Below are 19,694 nucleotides of genomic sequence, written 5' to 3'. Positions count from 1 at the left end.
ATTTATCAGGAAGACATATCAATTTCAAACTTGTAGGCACCTACAACATAGCTTCAAATATACTGACAGTAAGAAAAAATATATTGATACTAGACAAATATCTTAAGAGTAAGCACTTACTATAAATATTGATCACATATTAGGCAATAAGCAAACCTCAGTACACTTCAAAGAACTAATTACATATAATCCACATCACTGGCCATGATACAATTAAATCAGAAAATAATACCTATAAAAAGAATAAGAAATCCATACCTTTCAAAATTTTCAAATACACTTCCAAAAAACACATAGATGAAGAAGATATCATAATGGATGTTAGAAAATATTTAGAACTGAATGCAATAAAAATTCAAGACCTGTGAGCAGAAAGTAAAGTGGTTCTCAGAGGAAAAAGTAGAGTCTTAAATGCTTATGTTAGAAAATCGAAGACTGATAACTAAAATGTCAATTATCCATTACAAGAAAGTAGAGAACAGAAGGGAGAATAAAAATCAAAACAATCATATTTTACAAGGTTATTAAAAAGTTCAACTACTAGTAGGTTGGTTCTTGGAAACTACTAGTAAAATAAACACTATTAATTAAGAAAAATGCAAATAAACATTATCAGAACTGACAGGGGACACAACTACAGATAGAGACAAAATGAAAAAAAAAGTGTAAATTTGGACAAAAGAAAACTAAAAGAGCATCAAAATAGACAATTATTATAATCATTGAGTCAATATCCAGTCTATTACAGATAAGTTTTACCAAACATCCAAGGAATAAATCATCCTTATTTCATTTAAATTGAGACTTATATCAAATAGAAAACCAAAATGGTAAATCAGATAATATACAAACAGGAAGCAAGTATCAATTTAATCTATGAGGGCAGAAGCATCAATACCAGGACAATAAAAGGAAAAGAAATTATAGACCAATTTTGTTTATTATCATAGATATAGCTATTATAAATAGAATATGAGCAAAAAAGCTTCCAGGAAAAAAAATGTGTGTATGTGAAATATGTTCCATAATATAAGACCAACAATGATAGAATGACTTAAAAATCTTGAAAAATAATTTACAAAGTTAGTAATTAAATAAGAAAAACCTATATGATTAATCTTAATGTGTAAAAAAAATGTAAACTCCAAGCAAACCTAAAATAGAAGATAATTTCTGGCATCTAGTGAACATAGATAGTGATGTGTTTCCTTTAAAATCAGGAATAGGGAAGAACATCCATTTTTACTTCTCTGTTCCACTTTGTATTAGAGGTTTTCCTAGCTCAAACAAGTAGAAACAATAAAACTGTCTTAATTCTTTCAAGCTGCTATAACAAAATACCTTAGACTGCATAATTTATAAACAACAGAAATTCAGTGCTCAACAGTTCTGTAGACTGTAAAATCCAAAGGTGCCATCACATTCAGTGTACTGTGAGGGGCCATCCCCCATAGAGGGCATCTTCTATGTGTCCTCATATGAGTGAAGAGGTGAACAAGCTCTCTCAAACCACTTTTACAGGCACCAGTCTGTGTAATATAAGAGAAGTCCTTATTTTTAGGAAATATAAACTGAAGTATATAGCAATATAGCTGATTACCTAATCACCTCTTAAGGTACTACCTCTTAATATGACCACATTGGTGACTAGGTTTCAACATAATTAATTTGGGAGGGAAACATTCAAATACATAGCAAAAATGTATAATGATTAAGGGGAAACTCATTATTATTTGCAAAAAGTTACAATAGTTTAGACAGAAAATCAAAGATAATCTGCTGGTGTACTATTAGAACTAAGTGTTCACAGCAAGGTTGTTGACATAAGATCAATGAGCCAAAATCAACTGTGATTCCTTACAGTAGCAATAGTAAGAGATCTATTTCTTACCAAAAAATTTACAATAATACCAAAAAGCATAAGCTATCTGGAAAGAAATCTAACAGGAAGAATATAAGCTAACTATGGAGAAAAGTATAAAAATCAATAAAGAAGTTGGAAGACTCAGTATCCTAAACTGATTCATGTCATCAAATTCAAAGAAATTCAAACAGAACAGTAGAGTTTTTCATGAAAATTGATAGTCTATTTCTAGGCTATATATAGAAAAACATAAAAACAAAGTTATTTTTTTAAAGGGTAGGAAAGAAGGGAGACAGGGAAGGAAGGAAGGAGGCAGAGAGGGAAGAAGAAATGGCAAAAAGAAGGGGAAGGACAAAGGGTAAGGCAAAGGAGAAAGGGTAAAGGGAAGTAAAGGGAAGAGAAGGCTGGGAATCTTACTAGCTTTGAAGACATAATAGAGCAGGGAAGAAGATGGCAGATTAGAGGAAGGATGCACTTCCCAGCAGGTCCCCAGCACAAGACTTACAAAGTGAAAAGACTGCTCTCCTCAGTGAGGTGGGTAACAAAAGGAACTCACTGAAACTTAGTACTAGACTGTAAGAAAAACTATAGACACAAACTCAGAAATAAAAGAAATAAAATATTACAGATATACAAGCTTAGCCGGCAGCCATGGCAGTGGCCACTGAGGGGAGATGGAGAATAGGCAGAGGACTTTAAAAAAAAATTTTTTTTTTGGCTTGGAGGAACCTATATAAGAGAAACTGACTTTTTTTTTTTTTTGTATCAGGACTTGAATTCAGGGGGCGTTTAACCACTGAACCACATCCCCATTTTAATCTTAAGACAGGGCCTCACTAAGTTGCTGAGGCTGATTTTGAACTTGCAATCCTCATGCCTCGGCCTTCACACTCAGCAGGAGACTGACCTTAATGAACAAAGTCTGCCAAACAACAGTGAATCTCACCCCACACATGATCTAGCCCCATCTAAGCTTTAACATTACTTCAACTCAAAGAACTGGAGAGACAAATACCCCAAACTAACAACCACACCCAAGGAGGAACTCAGGTTCCACCCCTTGACTTGTACTCATACATCAAGAACAGAGAGAAATCCGAGAACAAAAGAAATAACTACACACAAGGACGTGTGTATAAGAGAGAAAAGGAAAACCATCTCAATTGCTGCCCAAATCCACCACTTATGAAAACATGAGGGAACAGGCAAACAAGTATCCCTCCAAAATTCACAATTCCTTAACAAAGGATCCCATAGATATGGAAGGAGATGAAATTTCAGAGACAGATTATAAAAAAATTATCATTAAAATATTCAATGAACAAAGAAGACCTAATGAATGAATCAAGAGAGCAAATATAGGAGATGAAAGACCATTTCAATAAGGAAATAGAAATATAGAAAAAAAATAATAATCAGAACTCCTAGAAATAAAAGACACAATTAATCAAATTAAAAATTCACTTGGAAGCATTTCTAACAGATTAGATTACATAGAAAATATAACTTCAGCCCTTGAAGACAGAACATTAGCCCTTGAAGCTACAAAAACTTGAGTATACAGAATGCAATAAAGGGGAAAGTAATAAAACATGATCAGAATATAAGATAACTGTGGGGTAACATCAAGGAACCAAACCTTAGAATCACTGGAATAAAAGAAAACAAGTTAAAGTCATTAAGAACATTTTCAATGATATAGTAACAGAAAACTTTCCTCATATCAGAAATGAGAGACATCCACATACAGGAAGCATACAGAACCACAAATAGATCAAATCAACAAGAAGCTGCTTAAGATACATAATAATCAAAATGCCTAACATAGAAAATAAAGAAAGAATATTAAAGCTATCAGAGAAACATCAGGTCACATTTAGAAACAAACCAATAAGTCTACTTCTGGCTTCTCAATTCAGACCCTAAAATCAAAGAGGGCCTGGAATGAGATATTCTAAACTCTGAAAGAAAACAACTGCCAACCTAGATTGCTATACCTAGCAAACCTCTCTTTCAAATTCGAAAGGGAAGTAAAAAACTTTCCATGACAAGGATAAGCTAAAAGAATCTATGACCACCAAGTCAACACTACAAAGAATACTCCAAGATAAGCTGCACACAGAGGAACCCAAAAACAAAACCCAAAGCTCCCAAATAGAGGTAGATCAATAGAAGAATAATCTACTAAATGAACATCAAGACAGAATTAAATATTAAATATAAATATATAATTAAATATAGCAAAAAATTAAAACAGCAAAAAACTACACAAAGTCATACTAACACTGAAAGTAAATTGTCTCAGCTCCCTAATTAGAAGACACAGATTAGCAGAATGCATAAAAAACAAGACCCAACTATATGCTGTTTGCAAGAGACTCATCTCATAGACAAAGACACTCACAGGGTGAAGGTAAAAATACAGAAAAAATATTCCACATAAATAGAGTCCGAAAATAAGCAGGAGCTATTCTCATATCTGACAAAGTAGGTATCAAGCAAAAATTAATCAGAGAAGACAAAAAAGGCCACAACATCCTGATAAATGGAACAATCTAATGAAAAAATATAACAATAGTAAAAATATATGCCCCAAATGACAGCACACCCAACTATATATATAAAAAGTTCTCCTTGACATTAAATCTCAAATAGATCACAACTCAATAATACTGGGTGATTTCAACACATCCTTATCACCAATAGAGAGCCTATCAAAACATAAAATCAATAGACATTTACAACCTAAATAATACTATAAATCAAATAGCCCTTATAGATATTTACACAGAATATTTCACTCCAGAACAGCTGACTTTACCTTTTTCTCAGCAATTCATGGAACATTTTCCAAAACAGACCATATTCTAGGTTACAATTTAAGTCTTAGCAAACAAAAAATTGACAAAATCCTGTGTATCCTATCAGATCACAATGGAATGAAACTGGACATCACAGCAAAAAAATAACAGAAACCACATAAACAAATGGAGATTTAAAAATACTCTTTGAAAGTTGTGATAAAATCCCACCCCACCTCTTTTTTTTCCCACCCCTCCTCTTGATTGGGACATGGGTGCTTGAATTGGTCAACACTCATTAGACTGTACACCTACCATAAGTGCATTTAGCTATATTTAAATTTATAGCCCAACTTACAAAATATTAAATATGGGGGAGTATTTCAAAGGAAGAGTTTCTGTCTCTACTTGTTATGATTCAAGATATATGATTTAACTACAGGTTTTTAAGGCATTAAATTTATGGATGTGAAACAGCACTGTAGGGTCAAGTAGCTGAGTGCTTTAGGTGTAAGTAGGAGAAAACTGCCTAAGAAGCTTGGCAATGATGCAGTAGGGGTAGTCATTCCAGGGCCGATTGAGTGTTAAACCTACCTCTATCCTCATTTTCAAAATACTACTGTTGCCCTTCTGGGCGGCCACAGCAAGGAGGACCAGAAGGCAAAAACTCTCCTGAAGAAGTCTAGAACCTACAACACTAGAACCTAGAGCACTAGGTTCATTTTGTACGGATGAATTTGGAAGGGAGAATTGTTGTTGAGCAAGGATTGCTGTCCTTCCATGCTTTCTGTTAAACAGGATAATTACCTCCCCAATAAATAAATAAATAAATAAATTTTTTAAAAAAAGACTCTTTGAAATGAAGAATGATCAAAGAAAAAATGAGAGAAGAAATCAGAAATTCTCAGAAGCAAATGAGAACAGAGATATAACACATTAAAATTTCTGGGATAGTATGAAAGTAGTTCTAAAAGAAAAAATTTAACCAATTAAAAAATAAAAGAGGAAAATTTATAGCATTGAGTACCTGCATTAAAAAGTAGAGTAATTCCAAATAAATAATCTTATGCTTTACTGCAAGTCCTTAAAAAAGTTAGAATAAACTATTTCCAAAATTAGTAGAAGACAATTAGCCATAATCAAAAGAAATAGAAGACCCAAATAAACAAAATTAGAGATAAAAAGACGATATCACCACAGACACTTGTGAAATCCAGAGGATCTTTGAAAACTTATACTCCAATAAACTGGAAAATTCTAGAAAGCACTGACAAATTTCTAGACACATATTATCCACCCAAATTGTACCAGGAAGATATAGAAAACCTAAACAGATCATTATCAAGTAATGAAATCAAAATAGAAATTAAAAACCTTCCAACAAAGAAAAGCCCAGGACCAGGTGGATTTTCAGATGAGTTCTACCAGAACATCAAAGAAAACTAACAGGAGTCTTTCTCAAATAATTCCATGAACTCGAAAGGGAAGAAACACTCCCAAATATATTCTATGAAGCCAGTTTAACCCTGATACAAAAAACAGTCAAAGATATATCAAGGAAAGAAAACTATAGACCAATACACCTAATGTGTAGAGATGAAAAAATTCTTAAATAAAATAATTTTATTTTTAAATAAAATAAAACCACGTTCATAAACACATGATCAAGTGGGGTTCATTCCAGGGATGCAAGGATGATTCAACATATTCTATTTATTCAACTTAAATAGAATTAAGAACAAGAATTACATGGTCAACTCATAGAAACAGAATAGGCCTTTGATAAAATCCAGCACCCATTCATTAAAAATAATGAAGAAGATGGCTGTAAATATATGGATTTGTTAAAATATACTGGAGAAGCTAGACATAGAAGAAATTTACCTCAACATTATAAAAACTACCTATGAAAAATCCAAAGCCAACATTATACTGAATGGAGAAAAACTGAAAGTATTTCCTCTAAAATCAGGAACATGACAAGTACCACACATCACTTCTATTCAATATAGTTCTCAAAACACTAACCAGAGCAATTGGGTAAGAGAAGAAAATTAAGGAGATAGAAATAGGAAAAGAAGTCAAGCTATCTCTCTTTGAAAATGACATGATCTTACACATAAAGAACCAAAAAACTTCACCAGAAGACTTGAGCTGATAAATGAATTCAGCAAAGTAGCAGGATACAAGACTAACACCCATAAATCAATGTACTTCCTATACTTCAACAGTGATTCTGCTGAGGAAAAAATAAGGAAAACCATTCCAGTCACAATAATTTCAAAAATATACTTGAGAATTAATCTAATTAAGGAGGTAAAAGATCACTGTAGATCATTGTAGAAAAAAAGAAATTGAAGAAGACCTTAGAAAATTAAAAGCCTCACATTCTTAGATAGGAAGAATTAATATTGTCAAAATGGCCATACTGCCAAAAGCAATATATACACTTAAAGCAATTCTCATCAAAATATCAGTGACATTATTCATCAAATTTGAAAAAAAGAAAGCCAATCCTTAAATTCATCTGGAAGAATTACACACCCAGAATATCCAAAGCAATACTGAGCAAGAGGCATCACAATACTTGGCCTAAAGTTATAGTACAGAGCTATAGTAACAAAAATAGCATGGTATTGGCATCAAAATAAGCATGAAGACCAACAGAACGGAATAGAAGACAGAGACAGATCCATATATTTACAGCCATCTAATACTTGACAAAGGTGCCAAAAATATTTGGTGAAGAAAAGACAACCTTCTAAACAAATGGTGCTAGGAAAACCAGATAGCCATATGTAAAGAATGAAAATAGACTAGACCCTATCTCTCAACCTGCATGAAAGTCAAATCAAAATAGATCAAAAACTTAGGAATTAGACCAGAAACTTTGCAACTGCTAGAAGAAAACATAGGGTTAATACTCCATCATATTGGTACTAGCACCAACTTCCTTAACAAGACCCCTAAAGTTCAAGAAATAAAATGAAGAATTAATAATTGGGATGCCATCAAATTAAAAAGCTTCTGCACAGCAAAGGAAACAATTAAGAGCATGAAGAAAAAGCCTACACAATGGGAGAAATCTTTGCAGGTTGCCGCAGTCTGGCTGGGCACAAAATAACCGAGCCACCACAAAAGCCTTGTAGATTCAAACAGCAACTCTTTATTCCCGAACTCTCACCGGCACTCTACACGCACGTTCTGGGAAAATACACTCCCTCCACCAGGCTCTGTGTACCAATACTCCCAGAACCCCATGAGAACTCAATGGGAACTCCAAGAGCTGGCGCCTGAGGCAGCAGGATACGCCCTAATCCTGGATCCGCCCTATTCCCAGCAGGATCCACCCTAAACCTGGAGCCGCCCTATTCCCAGCAGGATCCACCCTAAACCCGGAGCCACCCTAATCCCTGAGCAGGGTCACCTTTCAACCCAAAATGCCATGCGTCATTCCTATTTAGCTATGGCTCTCAGCATCTCCCCCTTCTGATTAATAAAACAATAAGCAATGTGGCTTAGGGACCGTGCCTGTTAGGTTGTCCAATTCAACATATGGTTCTTACCCGTCATTGGATGAGCTGACCTCTAGGCGTCAGCCTTTTTTTTTTTTCCACGTGATTTTAATGGTTTAATTTAAATTGGGTAAACAGCTGTTGAGGATTGTTTTAATATGTGTACAAATAAGGAGGTTAACAGATCTGTTTGTTTACTTTCACCTTTCCTTTTCATTATATTTAATAATTCTGTTCAGGATAATGTAAATTGTTCAGAAAATTGTTTTCTTAGTACCTGTTGGAATGTTACATAATTTCTTTTTAGCATCATTGCCAGAATTCCTATCTTCATCCCAGTGCCAGTGAAGACAAAGATAAAACCAAACTACAGCTTCTATGATAGCTATCACAGTAAACTGTATAAACTGATGCATCAATGAATAACAACTCAACAAGTAATACTCAATCAAGGAGTTGATTTACTTTGGGAGGAAATGGACATATTGATAGATTCCTCCATTTTGAACTGCTTGCAGAACTTGCCTGGACTATGTATCACTTGTATGCATTGTGAACTATTGTGGTAGTGCTGGCATATCTTTGCTGATGGTGTCACCAGTGATGCAATTTTTCCAAAGGAGCCGTCAATTGGCTTGGTGTCGTGGCATTTCTGTATCCTCCTCCCTTCTACTAGTGATGGTCTAAATTTGGGGGCCAACAGAGGTGAGGCAAAGAACCTTACCCCCTCACTGGTGCATAGGCCTATCCACAAGTATGGCTGTATGCTGAACCAGTAGTCAGTGACGGGTATGATCCAATTGCAGTGGTACCAACCTAAGACAGGAGGCTGACGCCTTGAGGTCAGCTCATCCAATGACGGGTAAGAACCATATATTGAATTGGACAACCTAACAGGCACGGTCCCTAAGCCACATTGCTTGTTGTTTTATTAATCAGAAGGGGGGAGATGCTGAGAGCCATAGCCAAGTAGGAATGACGCATGGCATTTTGGGTTGAAAGGTGACCCTGCTCAGGGATTAGGGTGGCTCTGGGTTTAGGGTGGATCCTGCTGGGAATAGGGCGGATCCAGGATTAGGGCGTATCCTGCTGCCTCAGGCGCCCTCTCTTGAAGTTCCCGTTGAGTTCTCGCAGGGTTCTGGGAGTATTGGTACGCAGAGCCTGGTGGAGGGAGTGTATTTTCCCAGAACGTGTGTGTAGAGTGCCGGTGAGAGTTCGGGAATAAAGAGTTGCTGTTTGAATCTACAAGGCTTTTGTGGTGGCTCAGTTATTTTGTGCCCAGCCAGACTGCGGCAGCAGGTTGGTTCTTTGACAGGGTATTAATATTAATATTCAGAATATATAAAGAACTCAAAAACCAACCCAACCAATAAAATGACAAAAGACTAAACAAAGACTTTTTCAAAAGAAGAAACACAAATGGCCAACAAATATACTAAAGATGTTCAATATCTCCAGCAATCAGGGAAATACAAATCAAAACTACACAAAGATTTCATCTCACTCTAGTTGGAATGGCAATTATCAAGAATACAAACAATAATAAATTCTGGCAAGGATATGGGGGGAAAGGTATACTTGTATATTACTGGTGGGACTGCAGATTAGCAAAACCACTCTGGAAAGCAATATGGAGACTCCTCAAAAAACTAGGAATGGGGAACCACCATATGGCTCACCTATTCCACTCGTTGGTATTTATCCAAACAAACTAAAATTAGCCAACTATAGTGATATAGCTATCTCAACGTTTAAGGAAGCACAATTCACATCAGCCAAATTATGGAATCAACCAGATGCCTGACAATACAGATGAATGCATTAAGAAATTGTAGCATATAAACATACACCAGGGCATATTACTTAGCCATAAGAAGAATAAAATTATGACATTTACTGGTCAATGGATGAAAATGAAGAACATCATGCTAAGTGAAATAAGTCAGGCTCAGAAAATCAAAGGTTGAATTTTTCTCTCATATGTGGAAGGAACCATACAAGCTTAAAAGATAGTTTGACATGTATAAAATTTTCAAGAGAAAGATTGGCAAATGAACAAACAAACAATAACTATTCTATATCAAAAACATCAGGCCAGGCACAGTGGTACATGTCTGTAATCCTAGTAGCTTGAGAGGCTGAGGCAGGAGGATTGCAAGTTCTAAAGCAGCCTCAGCAACTCAGAAAGGCCCTAAGCAATTTAGGGAAACCCAGTCTCAAACGAAAATTTTTTTAAAAGGCTAGGGCAAGAGGTGCTGGGGATGTGGCTCAATGGTTGAGTGTCCTTGGGTTCAATTCCCAGTATTAAAAAAAAATCAGAAGTTTCTCCTCATGATGGTGAAGTAGGCAATGGGTAAAGAAATATAAAACATACTAAAATCAGTAAATTCACAAAAATCATGAAAATGAAAGATGCCTTCACAGGCCAACATTTTTTTATGAAATTTCAGTTAGCTGGAAAGCTGATGGGATCTTAGAGACTCTGAGTGGAGAGAACTGTGGTTTAAAACTGCAGGGAGATATTGCACTTGATGCAGACATTCTTTCTTGACAGAAGGCCATCTTAATCTATGATGAGAGTGAGGACAGACAAAGAGCAGGCAGAGATTGTAGTTAACTATGACAAATCAAGTAGGTGTGTAATTGAAGGTCTGTCTACTCAACAGCTATTCCTGGAACACAAACAAATCTACCCGGCTCCCACTCATATCATCTATATAAAGCACATACAGAGAAGCTCCCTGAAGAACTCCTTAGCTGAAGCCTCAGAACTGTCTCTAAACAAAATGAATTATTAGTAAAGATAGGTTGGGAGAGTGTGGGTATTTTACCTATGGAGATAGTTAATGACTTTACAACACATTCAGAGGGAAAAGAAGAAGAAATGGCAGTTTTTCCTGGCACAAGAGAAACTAAAGTCTACCTATCCCCCAAAGCCAAATCTTTCTTATTTGGGCAATTACACAGTGAACCTGCTTTTCCTCTTTCACTCACCCTAAATGAAAGGCCAATGTGTGGGATTCAAAAGTCACACAATCCACTGATTATTTTAGAGAGTATTCTCATGGTAAAAAAAAGAATTGTTCAGCTGCACAGAATATTCAGCCACTACTTAATGTGGTCCTTCATTTAAGCATTAACAGTCATTGAAAAAAAATCAAAATCATGAAAGAAAAAAACATTAAGTGTGATAACTGCCCCAAGGAAAGGAAAAAATATTGTATCCTCAGATTATATTTATATTCACAATTTCATATAATGAACATGTATCATACCCATCATTCTGACAGCTACGTAATATATACAATACTTACTACTGTCTATTTTTAAAATATTTTTTAGTTGCCAATGATTTTTTTACTTTATTTTTTTATTCATATGTGGTGCTGAGGATCAAACCCAGGGCCTCACACATGCTAGACAAGCGCTCTACCACTGAGCCACAACCCCAGTCCCGTTTTTTTTTTTTTTTTAAATTTTTAGAAATTAATACAATTTCCTTTCCATAAGACATTATTGCTGCCTAAGCTATAACAGTAATGATTAAAGATAATACTCAACGGGAAATCTAGTAAGCAATTTCCAGGATGTGTATTATGTACTTTCCAAAAGAAAGCCAAAATATAGACAGGAAAGTGCTAGGGCTGATAGATTTCTGTTTTGGATTCTTACCAGACCCAGTGTTCTGAGCACAGATTAAGTCCTGACTGAGCAGTTTCTGGAGATGTAGCAATGCAAAAGATTAACCTATATACATGTCTTTTAAGATAAGTAGTCCAATTCCAATATTCATACCCTATCTAGGGAGGGATAAATAGCATTTATAAGTTCTAGAATAAATCCATGTCTTAAAGAAGGGTCTGAAATGATTCTAACCTTCTAGAAGATATGAGCATTACATGGCCTGGATTTTCTGAGAAAACTTCAAAATGAAACTAGAGATAAGGCATCTTCTGTCTCAACTTTTTCCAGTATACTACTTATAGCACACTTAAGTCTTGACTAAGGAACTCAACATCTTGAAAGAGCTATGTTAGATTGTGCCTTTACAAGGTGCTTCAACTCTACCAGAGAGTAGTTTTTTGGTTTTTTTTTTTTTTTTTTTTTACAGTGTTTAAATAAAGAAAACGTGTTAAGTGTTTTTTCAGAATCAATAAGCCAGTAAGACCCTAAAGACAATCTAGCCCAATGTCCTTGTTTTAGAAAAAACTAAACTGAGGCCCAGAGAATATGTTATCTACCCAACATCACATAATTAGAAATGAAGCTGAGACCAGAACTAGGCCTTTTATACCCTCTGCAATGTTCTTTCCACTCTATCAAGCAGCCTCTTAAAAAAACCACAACGCATGTTAATGTGAATCTCCACAACCCCACTTCTCCTCTCTGTGCCTTTTCTTCCTTGTTGCAAAAATTTCTTAATTCATCAATCCTATCATTCACCAATAACCTTCCTTCTTTCTCATTCTTACCCATGACAAAACAAGAAAGGATTCAGTATTCATTTAGTGATAGCTGATTCATTTAGTGATAATACTTCTGTTTCTATTATACACACACACACACACACACACACACATGTCCTTTAAAATAGGAAAACTTACTATTTTCCAAATCAACATATTTTAAAACTTAATAATTATACCCACAATTTAAATTCAGAAAAATAAATAACTTTAGATTCTAACTTTGTGTAAAGCAATGCTGTAACGTTTGTATAATTTCCTTAAAGGGCACATATTGATTCCATTTTAACACTCACCACAGAAGTGATTTGATTGTGTCGCAGGTTAAGTTCAGTTAGTGAATCCAGTCCATTAAGATTATCAACTTGACCCAAAAGGTTCCTGGCAAGATTCAAAACTCTCAAATCACACAAATGGTTGACATTTTCAATTCTGGTAATCTGTTAAAAAAAATAAGGGAGAAATGATTAGCATATCTCATAAATATATACATTATAAAAAACAAATAAAACATTCAAAGTCATTGTATTTAGTGACATTTAGTAACAAGTTCATATGAAGACATTTTAAACTCTATTTTCAATTTCCTATGATGTAGATGATATTCACTAATAGATAAAAGAAATCATTCAACTAAAGGATCACATATTACAATTTGACCACAGTAAATATTTCAAGTAAATTTCATCAAAAAAATCAATCAGTCTACAATTGGGAGGAGTTCTAAGTGCCCAACACTACCAGGTCCTGTAAAGGCTATGTACTATCTGCCAAATAGAAACTTACTATGAGCCCAAGGCATAAGCTCACATTGTTTTTACAAAGAAGTCTTTCCTCTTAGAGAAAAGGCAAGGAAAAGAATGATACCAAATTCCCCTTGTTAACTCTATTATACTATTATTATACTATACTATTATTATATTATACTATACTAATGTTAACTCTATTATACTGCAAGATCCTGAGAGCAGTCAAGAGTCTGAATGGAAAAATTCAAGGAACCATGATCCCCGGTGGAAGGTAAGAATGGACACTGTTTTATTAGAAGTGTTTAAGAGAGGAGATAGATAGTGCTTAGTCAGGGTGCAATATGCTAGACACTAAATATTTAGAACAAGAGGACTTGAATCATGAAATATGCATATGTACATCAGCACGGAACTGCAGCAGAGGAGTCTGAGTTCATCACCATGAAGTAATAAGAGATCACCAAGATTTTAAACCCCATTATTTACAGATAGCAAGTGTAGCACAACAGGATATGTTTTTGCATGACACAAAAAAAGGAATCTTCATCAATCTCTTGATATAATGTATTTAAGTAACAATGAGTCATCATGATATTTTTATTATGTACATTAAAAAGAATTCAGTCACTAGAGATTATTCTGTCCATTTGTACTGCCATCATAATATTATCTGAAATTTTTATCTAACACTTCAAAAACATGTTAGCTATGAGAACTTTTTTTAGATTTATAATCCAGTTTCCATGTTGTTATTTGGATGTTTTTACATTCAAGAAACACCATCTCAGTTCCTCTAGTTTCAAGAGAAACATGACGTGTTTATTAAAAATTCACTAATAGATAAAGTAACCTGAGATTATGTTTAAAATTTGTTTTGATTTTTTTTCTAATTGATATAAAATGAATGGAAAAGAACAAACAAGGTTATAAATATTTGCAGATGGCACAACTATATAATAAGATGTAGAGTAAAATATATCAAAACTAAATAGGTGATACAATTTGAAATGTATGGAATTAGTAAAATTGCAAAATAGACATTGTAGAAAAAGATATCAGTAATCTTAACACAAGTTTGAGAAATTCTCCCAAAATATAAAGAAAAAACAGAGACAGGAAGAAAAAAGATAAGATGGGAATATAGAAAACAAGCAGTGTGACTATAATAAACATAAATGGAAAAGAAGCAATGTTTAAATATGTAAAATAAAATTCTATGAATTCAAGAAAGATATAAATATATAATGTGAAGGTACTAATTGTTTGATCTGTGGCTATGGTTTAGGAGTCCATATGTAAAGGCTTGGTCCCCAGGGAGGTAATATTAAGAGGTACAGTGGACCTTTAAGAAGTGGGGCCTAGAGGGAGATCTTTAGGTCACTGAGATGTTCCCTGAAGGATATTTTGGGTCTTCACCTCATCCTTTCTTTGGGTCTTCACCTCATCCCTGAGAAAGATATCCCTGAAAAAATGGAGTCTTATTGAAGCATTTGTGCTTTCTTAAAGCATCCCTAAGAGAACAAAATCAGAAAGACCAACACCATTATAGTTTAGAACTGGAATGTCCCCCAAAGGCTCACGTGTTCAAGGCTTTGTCCCCAGTGGCTGGTGTATTGAGAGGTGGTAGGAAACTTTAGGAGGTGGGCCTAATTGGAGAAAATAGGTCACTGTGGAAGTGTCCTTGAAGGATATATTGTCCCCACCCTCTTCTTTTCCTCTCCTTCCCTTCTCTTGATGGCCACCATGAGGTGAGCAGCTTGGCTTTACCACCCCTTCCCTGCCACGATGCCCTTCTTATCACAGTCCATGAAGCAATGGAGCCAGCTTACTATGGACTAGAACCTCTGAAACCATGAGCCAAGATAAATCTTTCCTTCTTTAGAAAGTTAACACAAACACAGAATACAGATCAGAATTGAGAATCAACCTACTCAGATTCCTCAAGTCATACCAAATGCTATCTCTTAATTTTTCTACTTTTAAAATACTTATTCAATTATGTCCTTATTAAATCCCCACTGAGACTACTTTTATGCCACCATCACTTCTCACCAAGATTACTATGATTATCCTCTTAACTGTTCTCTGTCCGAAGACAGATCCCCCTCTCCAACTTTTCCATTCTCCAATCCATTTCCTGAATACCATCATCATTCCTCAGAACATCTTTATATCCACATATCAAATTTGTTTTATTTTATAATGTGCACTAAATGATTTTTATTTCCAATGGAAGTAAATTCAAAAGAAAAAAATTCACTTAATTTCTGTTCATTTTTTACTATGTGATGCTAAATTTTTAGAACCAGACATTAATTGTGTCAACTTGAATAGTTTATCTTCTAACTTTTTAGAAACCTAAGGTCACTAAGACTATTCATCTTTGCATTGAAATATTCCAAACTTTTGCTTTTTGGATTCAGCTATTTTGAAACAAGACTCAGATTTTTCATTTGAACCTTGAGAAATAATTCATATAGTACAAAATTTATTCTTAATACACAGAATATCACAAACATGCTGAAATATAAGATATATAATACAGGTGAGCTAACAAGAAATAGAGCATTTTTCATCAACATAATGGTTGGTAATGTTTAGACTGAATGGTGGCATTTATTTACCAGGTGCATTTTTAAGATCCTGGATAGTTCCTATGAATTCTGAAAGATACACCGTAATTTGAAAAACAGAAATATGTCTTATATTTCTCACATATATAATTTAAAATAAACCTAAGAAAAAATTGCTACTATAAAATGTTTCATTTATGTTATAGTTTTTTAAACAGTGTGCTATAAGATAAAACACCAATTCCTTCAATTCCTTACCAAGAAGAAATCAATTAAAAACCCACAAAGGAACGGTAGTGTGAAATACAAAGTAGTGGTTACCTCTGATGAAGAAATAAGGTTATAAAATGAAAGAAAAACACTTAAGTAGCATAAAGTCAGTAATATTCTAGTTCTTGAGTTAGGGTTGTGTAATGTGAATATTAAAATTAAGTTACTAAAAAAATAAATAGAAAATTAAGTTGTAACCATAAGGATTCCAAATGTTTTTGTAATCAATTAACTGCTAATGAATTATCATATCTTGCAAAAAATAAGCTTAATATCCTATTAATTTCAATGACCCAGTAAAGTAACTCTTGAAAAATTCAGTGTATGATTCTTAAAACTTTTACAATACCAAATTTCTCGGGCATTGTTTCAAAAGAAGAAACGGGCTGAACAATACCTGATTTCCATGAAGGTCCAAAACATCTAGGCTTTTTAGATTCTCTAAATTTGAGATTTTCTTGATTCTGAAAATCAAAATAAGTACAATTAGTTGAAGAGAAATACGTGTATGTCACATCTATCAGTAAAGCAAAGTGTGCTAAGTTGCACATATTTTATATTTGCATTTACATTTTAATATTTTAATTTACTCTCTTCTCTCTCTAAATACATATAATAGTTATAAATGTATGTATTAAACAACATATTTCTCTTTGGTTTAATTATATTTTAAAGATGCAGTGCATTAGGAGGAAAGATATAAAAATGTACATTTAGAGAAAAGCAACCCTACTTCTAAGAACCTTAGGTCAAAGCTCTGACTCAAGGTAGTTCCCTTCACCTAAGAATACAATCTGAACTCCTCACTTCTGCCTATAAGGCATTGAACCATCTGGCCGCTGACTCTTCTGCCAGCTTCTTCTACCACAGGCTCACTGTCTCACTCTGTTCCAGTCACAGGGCCATTTTCTCCTGTGCCTCTAACTTGACAGGTTTATTTCTGCCTTAGATTATTTACCCTTACTGTTTTTTCTGTTTTAATGTTCTTCTCCCAGAATTTCACATGGTTCATGACCTCATATTATTCAGGTTTTAGCTCAAACATCTCAGAAATGATTCTATCTAAAAATAGCTACCCTTCCTATCCCCATTATGCTCTCCTTCCCCAGTTTTAATGGACTTTATAAATTATTTTATTTACATGTATACTATTTTATCATCGCTGTGACCATATCAAAATGCGAACTTCAAGAGGAAAGAAAGCTGGATGCAATGCTACACGTCTGTAATCCCAGCAGCTTGGGAGGCTAAGACAGGAGAATGTCGAGTTCAAAGCCAGCCGCAGCAATGGCGAGGGCCTAAGCAACTCAGACCCTGTCTCTAAATAAATAGAGCTGGGTGTTAGAGTCTGTAAACAAGTCAAAGTAACACCTGGCATTTTGCCAGGGGAATGTTAGAGTTCATCTGGATGGTGCCTGGCAAAATGCCAGAGGGAGTGGTTTGAGAAGTAACAAAAGCGAGCCATTAAGTGTGGAGATTCCTAATTGGTTGACTGCTGTATCTAGTTTATATTAATTAGATAAGCTGTGTGGAATGTATAAATACTGCTCCTGTCCTGCAATAAACGGCTCCCTCTCCTGCTGTATCAACGTACACAAGTTGTTCGTCACCCCCCGGTTATTTTGCTGCAGCCGGACTGCGGCAGCTGGGGATGTGCTCAGTGATTAGTGTCCCTGAGTTCAATCCCCAGTACTCAAAAAGAAAGAAGAAAGAAATTTTGACATGTTCTCTACTCTAGCCTCAGCACTCACACAGTAAAGTACCAAGTAAGTGCCCATAAATATTAGTTTAATAAATGAATGACCACAATAATTAAATGGATAAGTTTAATGTTCTAAGGTTTTCCATTATAGAATTATTACACAATTATGCACCATCTAAATGCTATTAGACCTGCTTTGTAAAAACACTTAAATTTAATTAGAACTTTTTATTTCAGAGCCAGTCTTGGCAATATAGCAAGGTCCTATTTTAAAAAAAGAAAAACACATTTTTACCTTTAAAATGCTTCCTCTAGCCCCTCTTATAAGCTTACCCATTATCCCTCTCATTCCTGTCTTATATCTACTTTACCTGTCTAACTATCCCCAACTGGACTCTTCTTACAATAAGAGCAAGGAATACGAGCAACTTTTTCTTATTCCTAGAGACTCTACCTTATCCTACCACCATTGTTCAGTACAGAGATGGAGAATTGGCAAAGAAAGGACAAAATCTCACACAATCTATCCTTCTTATCATGTGTCTATCACTACTCATTGCTGTTGTCATTATTTACTTCCTCAAAACACATTTCTACCTTACTAAATGTTTCCAGAATCTGGTGGGAACCAGATAAAAAATTCTACAAAAGTTTTCCTCTTCCTGCTTTACTCTTAAAATACCTAGAACATTTGGAGAAAAATTACAATATCCTACTAAAATATTTGGCTTACAACAGAGTTGAGCTTTCTTAAGGCAATCTGACCTCAGCTATTAACAAAGATTTTTATTGGGTTATGTAATGCTCCCAAGCTGACATTCCCTAAAACAATGGTTCTCAAGGTTCTTTGTATATCATATTTACCTGGAGGGCTTGCTAAAACATTGATAATCAGTTCCTTCTACCCTTTTTTGAGCTAGTTTTGTCATCTTTTTTTTTTTAAAGAGGGACATCAAATCCTGCAAATCTTCACAATTCTCTGAAATAGACATTAGCTTTCATTTTCCTAATGCGAAAACAGAGGCTGAGAGAAGCAACTTTTTTTTTTTAAGAGAGAGAGAGAGAGAGAATTTTTTTTTAATATTTATTTTTTAGTTTTCAGCGGACACAACATCTTTGTTTGTATGTGGTGCTGAGGATCGAACCCGGGCCGCACGCATGCCAGGCGAGCGCGCTACCGCTTGAGCCACATCCCCAGCCCCTAGTTTTGTCATCTTGCTGGTTTTGCATTATAGAACTAATTAAAATATTGGTCCGTGATTACTATCTATTTTTCTGAGAATTATATTTTATCATTTTGAAAACAATACACCAGGGATAATAGAGATTATTTTAGCTCAAAGTTCTCACATCTAGAGAATCAATGTAGTCTGTTACTCAATAAATAAAACTAAAGACCCGGGAGACGTCGTGCAATCTTCTCATTAGTTGCCTTTGTCGTGGATTCTCTCCTCACCCCCAGTACCTAAAATATCCTAAAAATGGATCCAATTTTAAAGACTTCAGAAGCAAATGAAGGTATCATTTGACCTAAGAGGCTACTGGTCAGATTGGGTATTAATGTGAAGAATTTTCAGAATCCTAGTCAGTTGCCAAATTGCTAAATATTTTCACATTAACAGCAATGTAACCTGAAATGGTTTTGGGGTTTTTTTTGATTCTCTAGGACAGAAATTGAACCTAGAAATAGACTAGGTTCACCCCTCACCTTGGTAGCTACAGATCTCCAGGAATATATCACAGCTTCGCAGGCC

At 34.8% G+C, this 19,694-nt stretch overlaps 1 protein-coding gene across 2 annotated transcripts in view; it reads right to left on the bottom strand.

Annotated features, from left to right (window-relative positions):
* The window catches only part of Lrrc49 (leucine rich repeat containing 49), a 171,569-nt gene that overhangs the window by 134,279 nt on the left and 17,596 nt on the right, over positions 1-19,694 (bottom strand). For both annotated transcript variants that reach the window (XM_027926029.2, XM_027926032.2), the window contains 2 exons: positions 16,636-16,702; positions 12,943-13,086 (listed from right to left, as the gene is read on the bottom strand). In XM_027926029.2, coding sequence (XP_027781830.1) covers positions 12,943-13,086; positions 16,636-16,702 — 211 coding nt within the window. The remainder of the gene's footprint in view (positions 1-12,942; positions 13,087-16,635; positions 16,703-19,694) is intronic.

The sequence above is a fragment of the Marmota flaviventris genome, chromosome 2, assembly GCF_047511675.1.
Source record: "Marmota flaviventris isolate mMarFla1 chromosome 2, mMarFla1.hap1, whole genome shotgun sequence".
Taxonomy (NCBI): domain Eukaryota; kingdom Metazoa; phylum Chordata; class Mammalia; order Rodentia; family Sciuridae; genus Marmota; species Marmota flaviventris.
The sequence above is the reverse complement of the archived record's forward strand: the minus strand, read 5'-3'. Positions and strand labels throughout refer to the sequence as shown.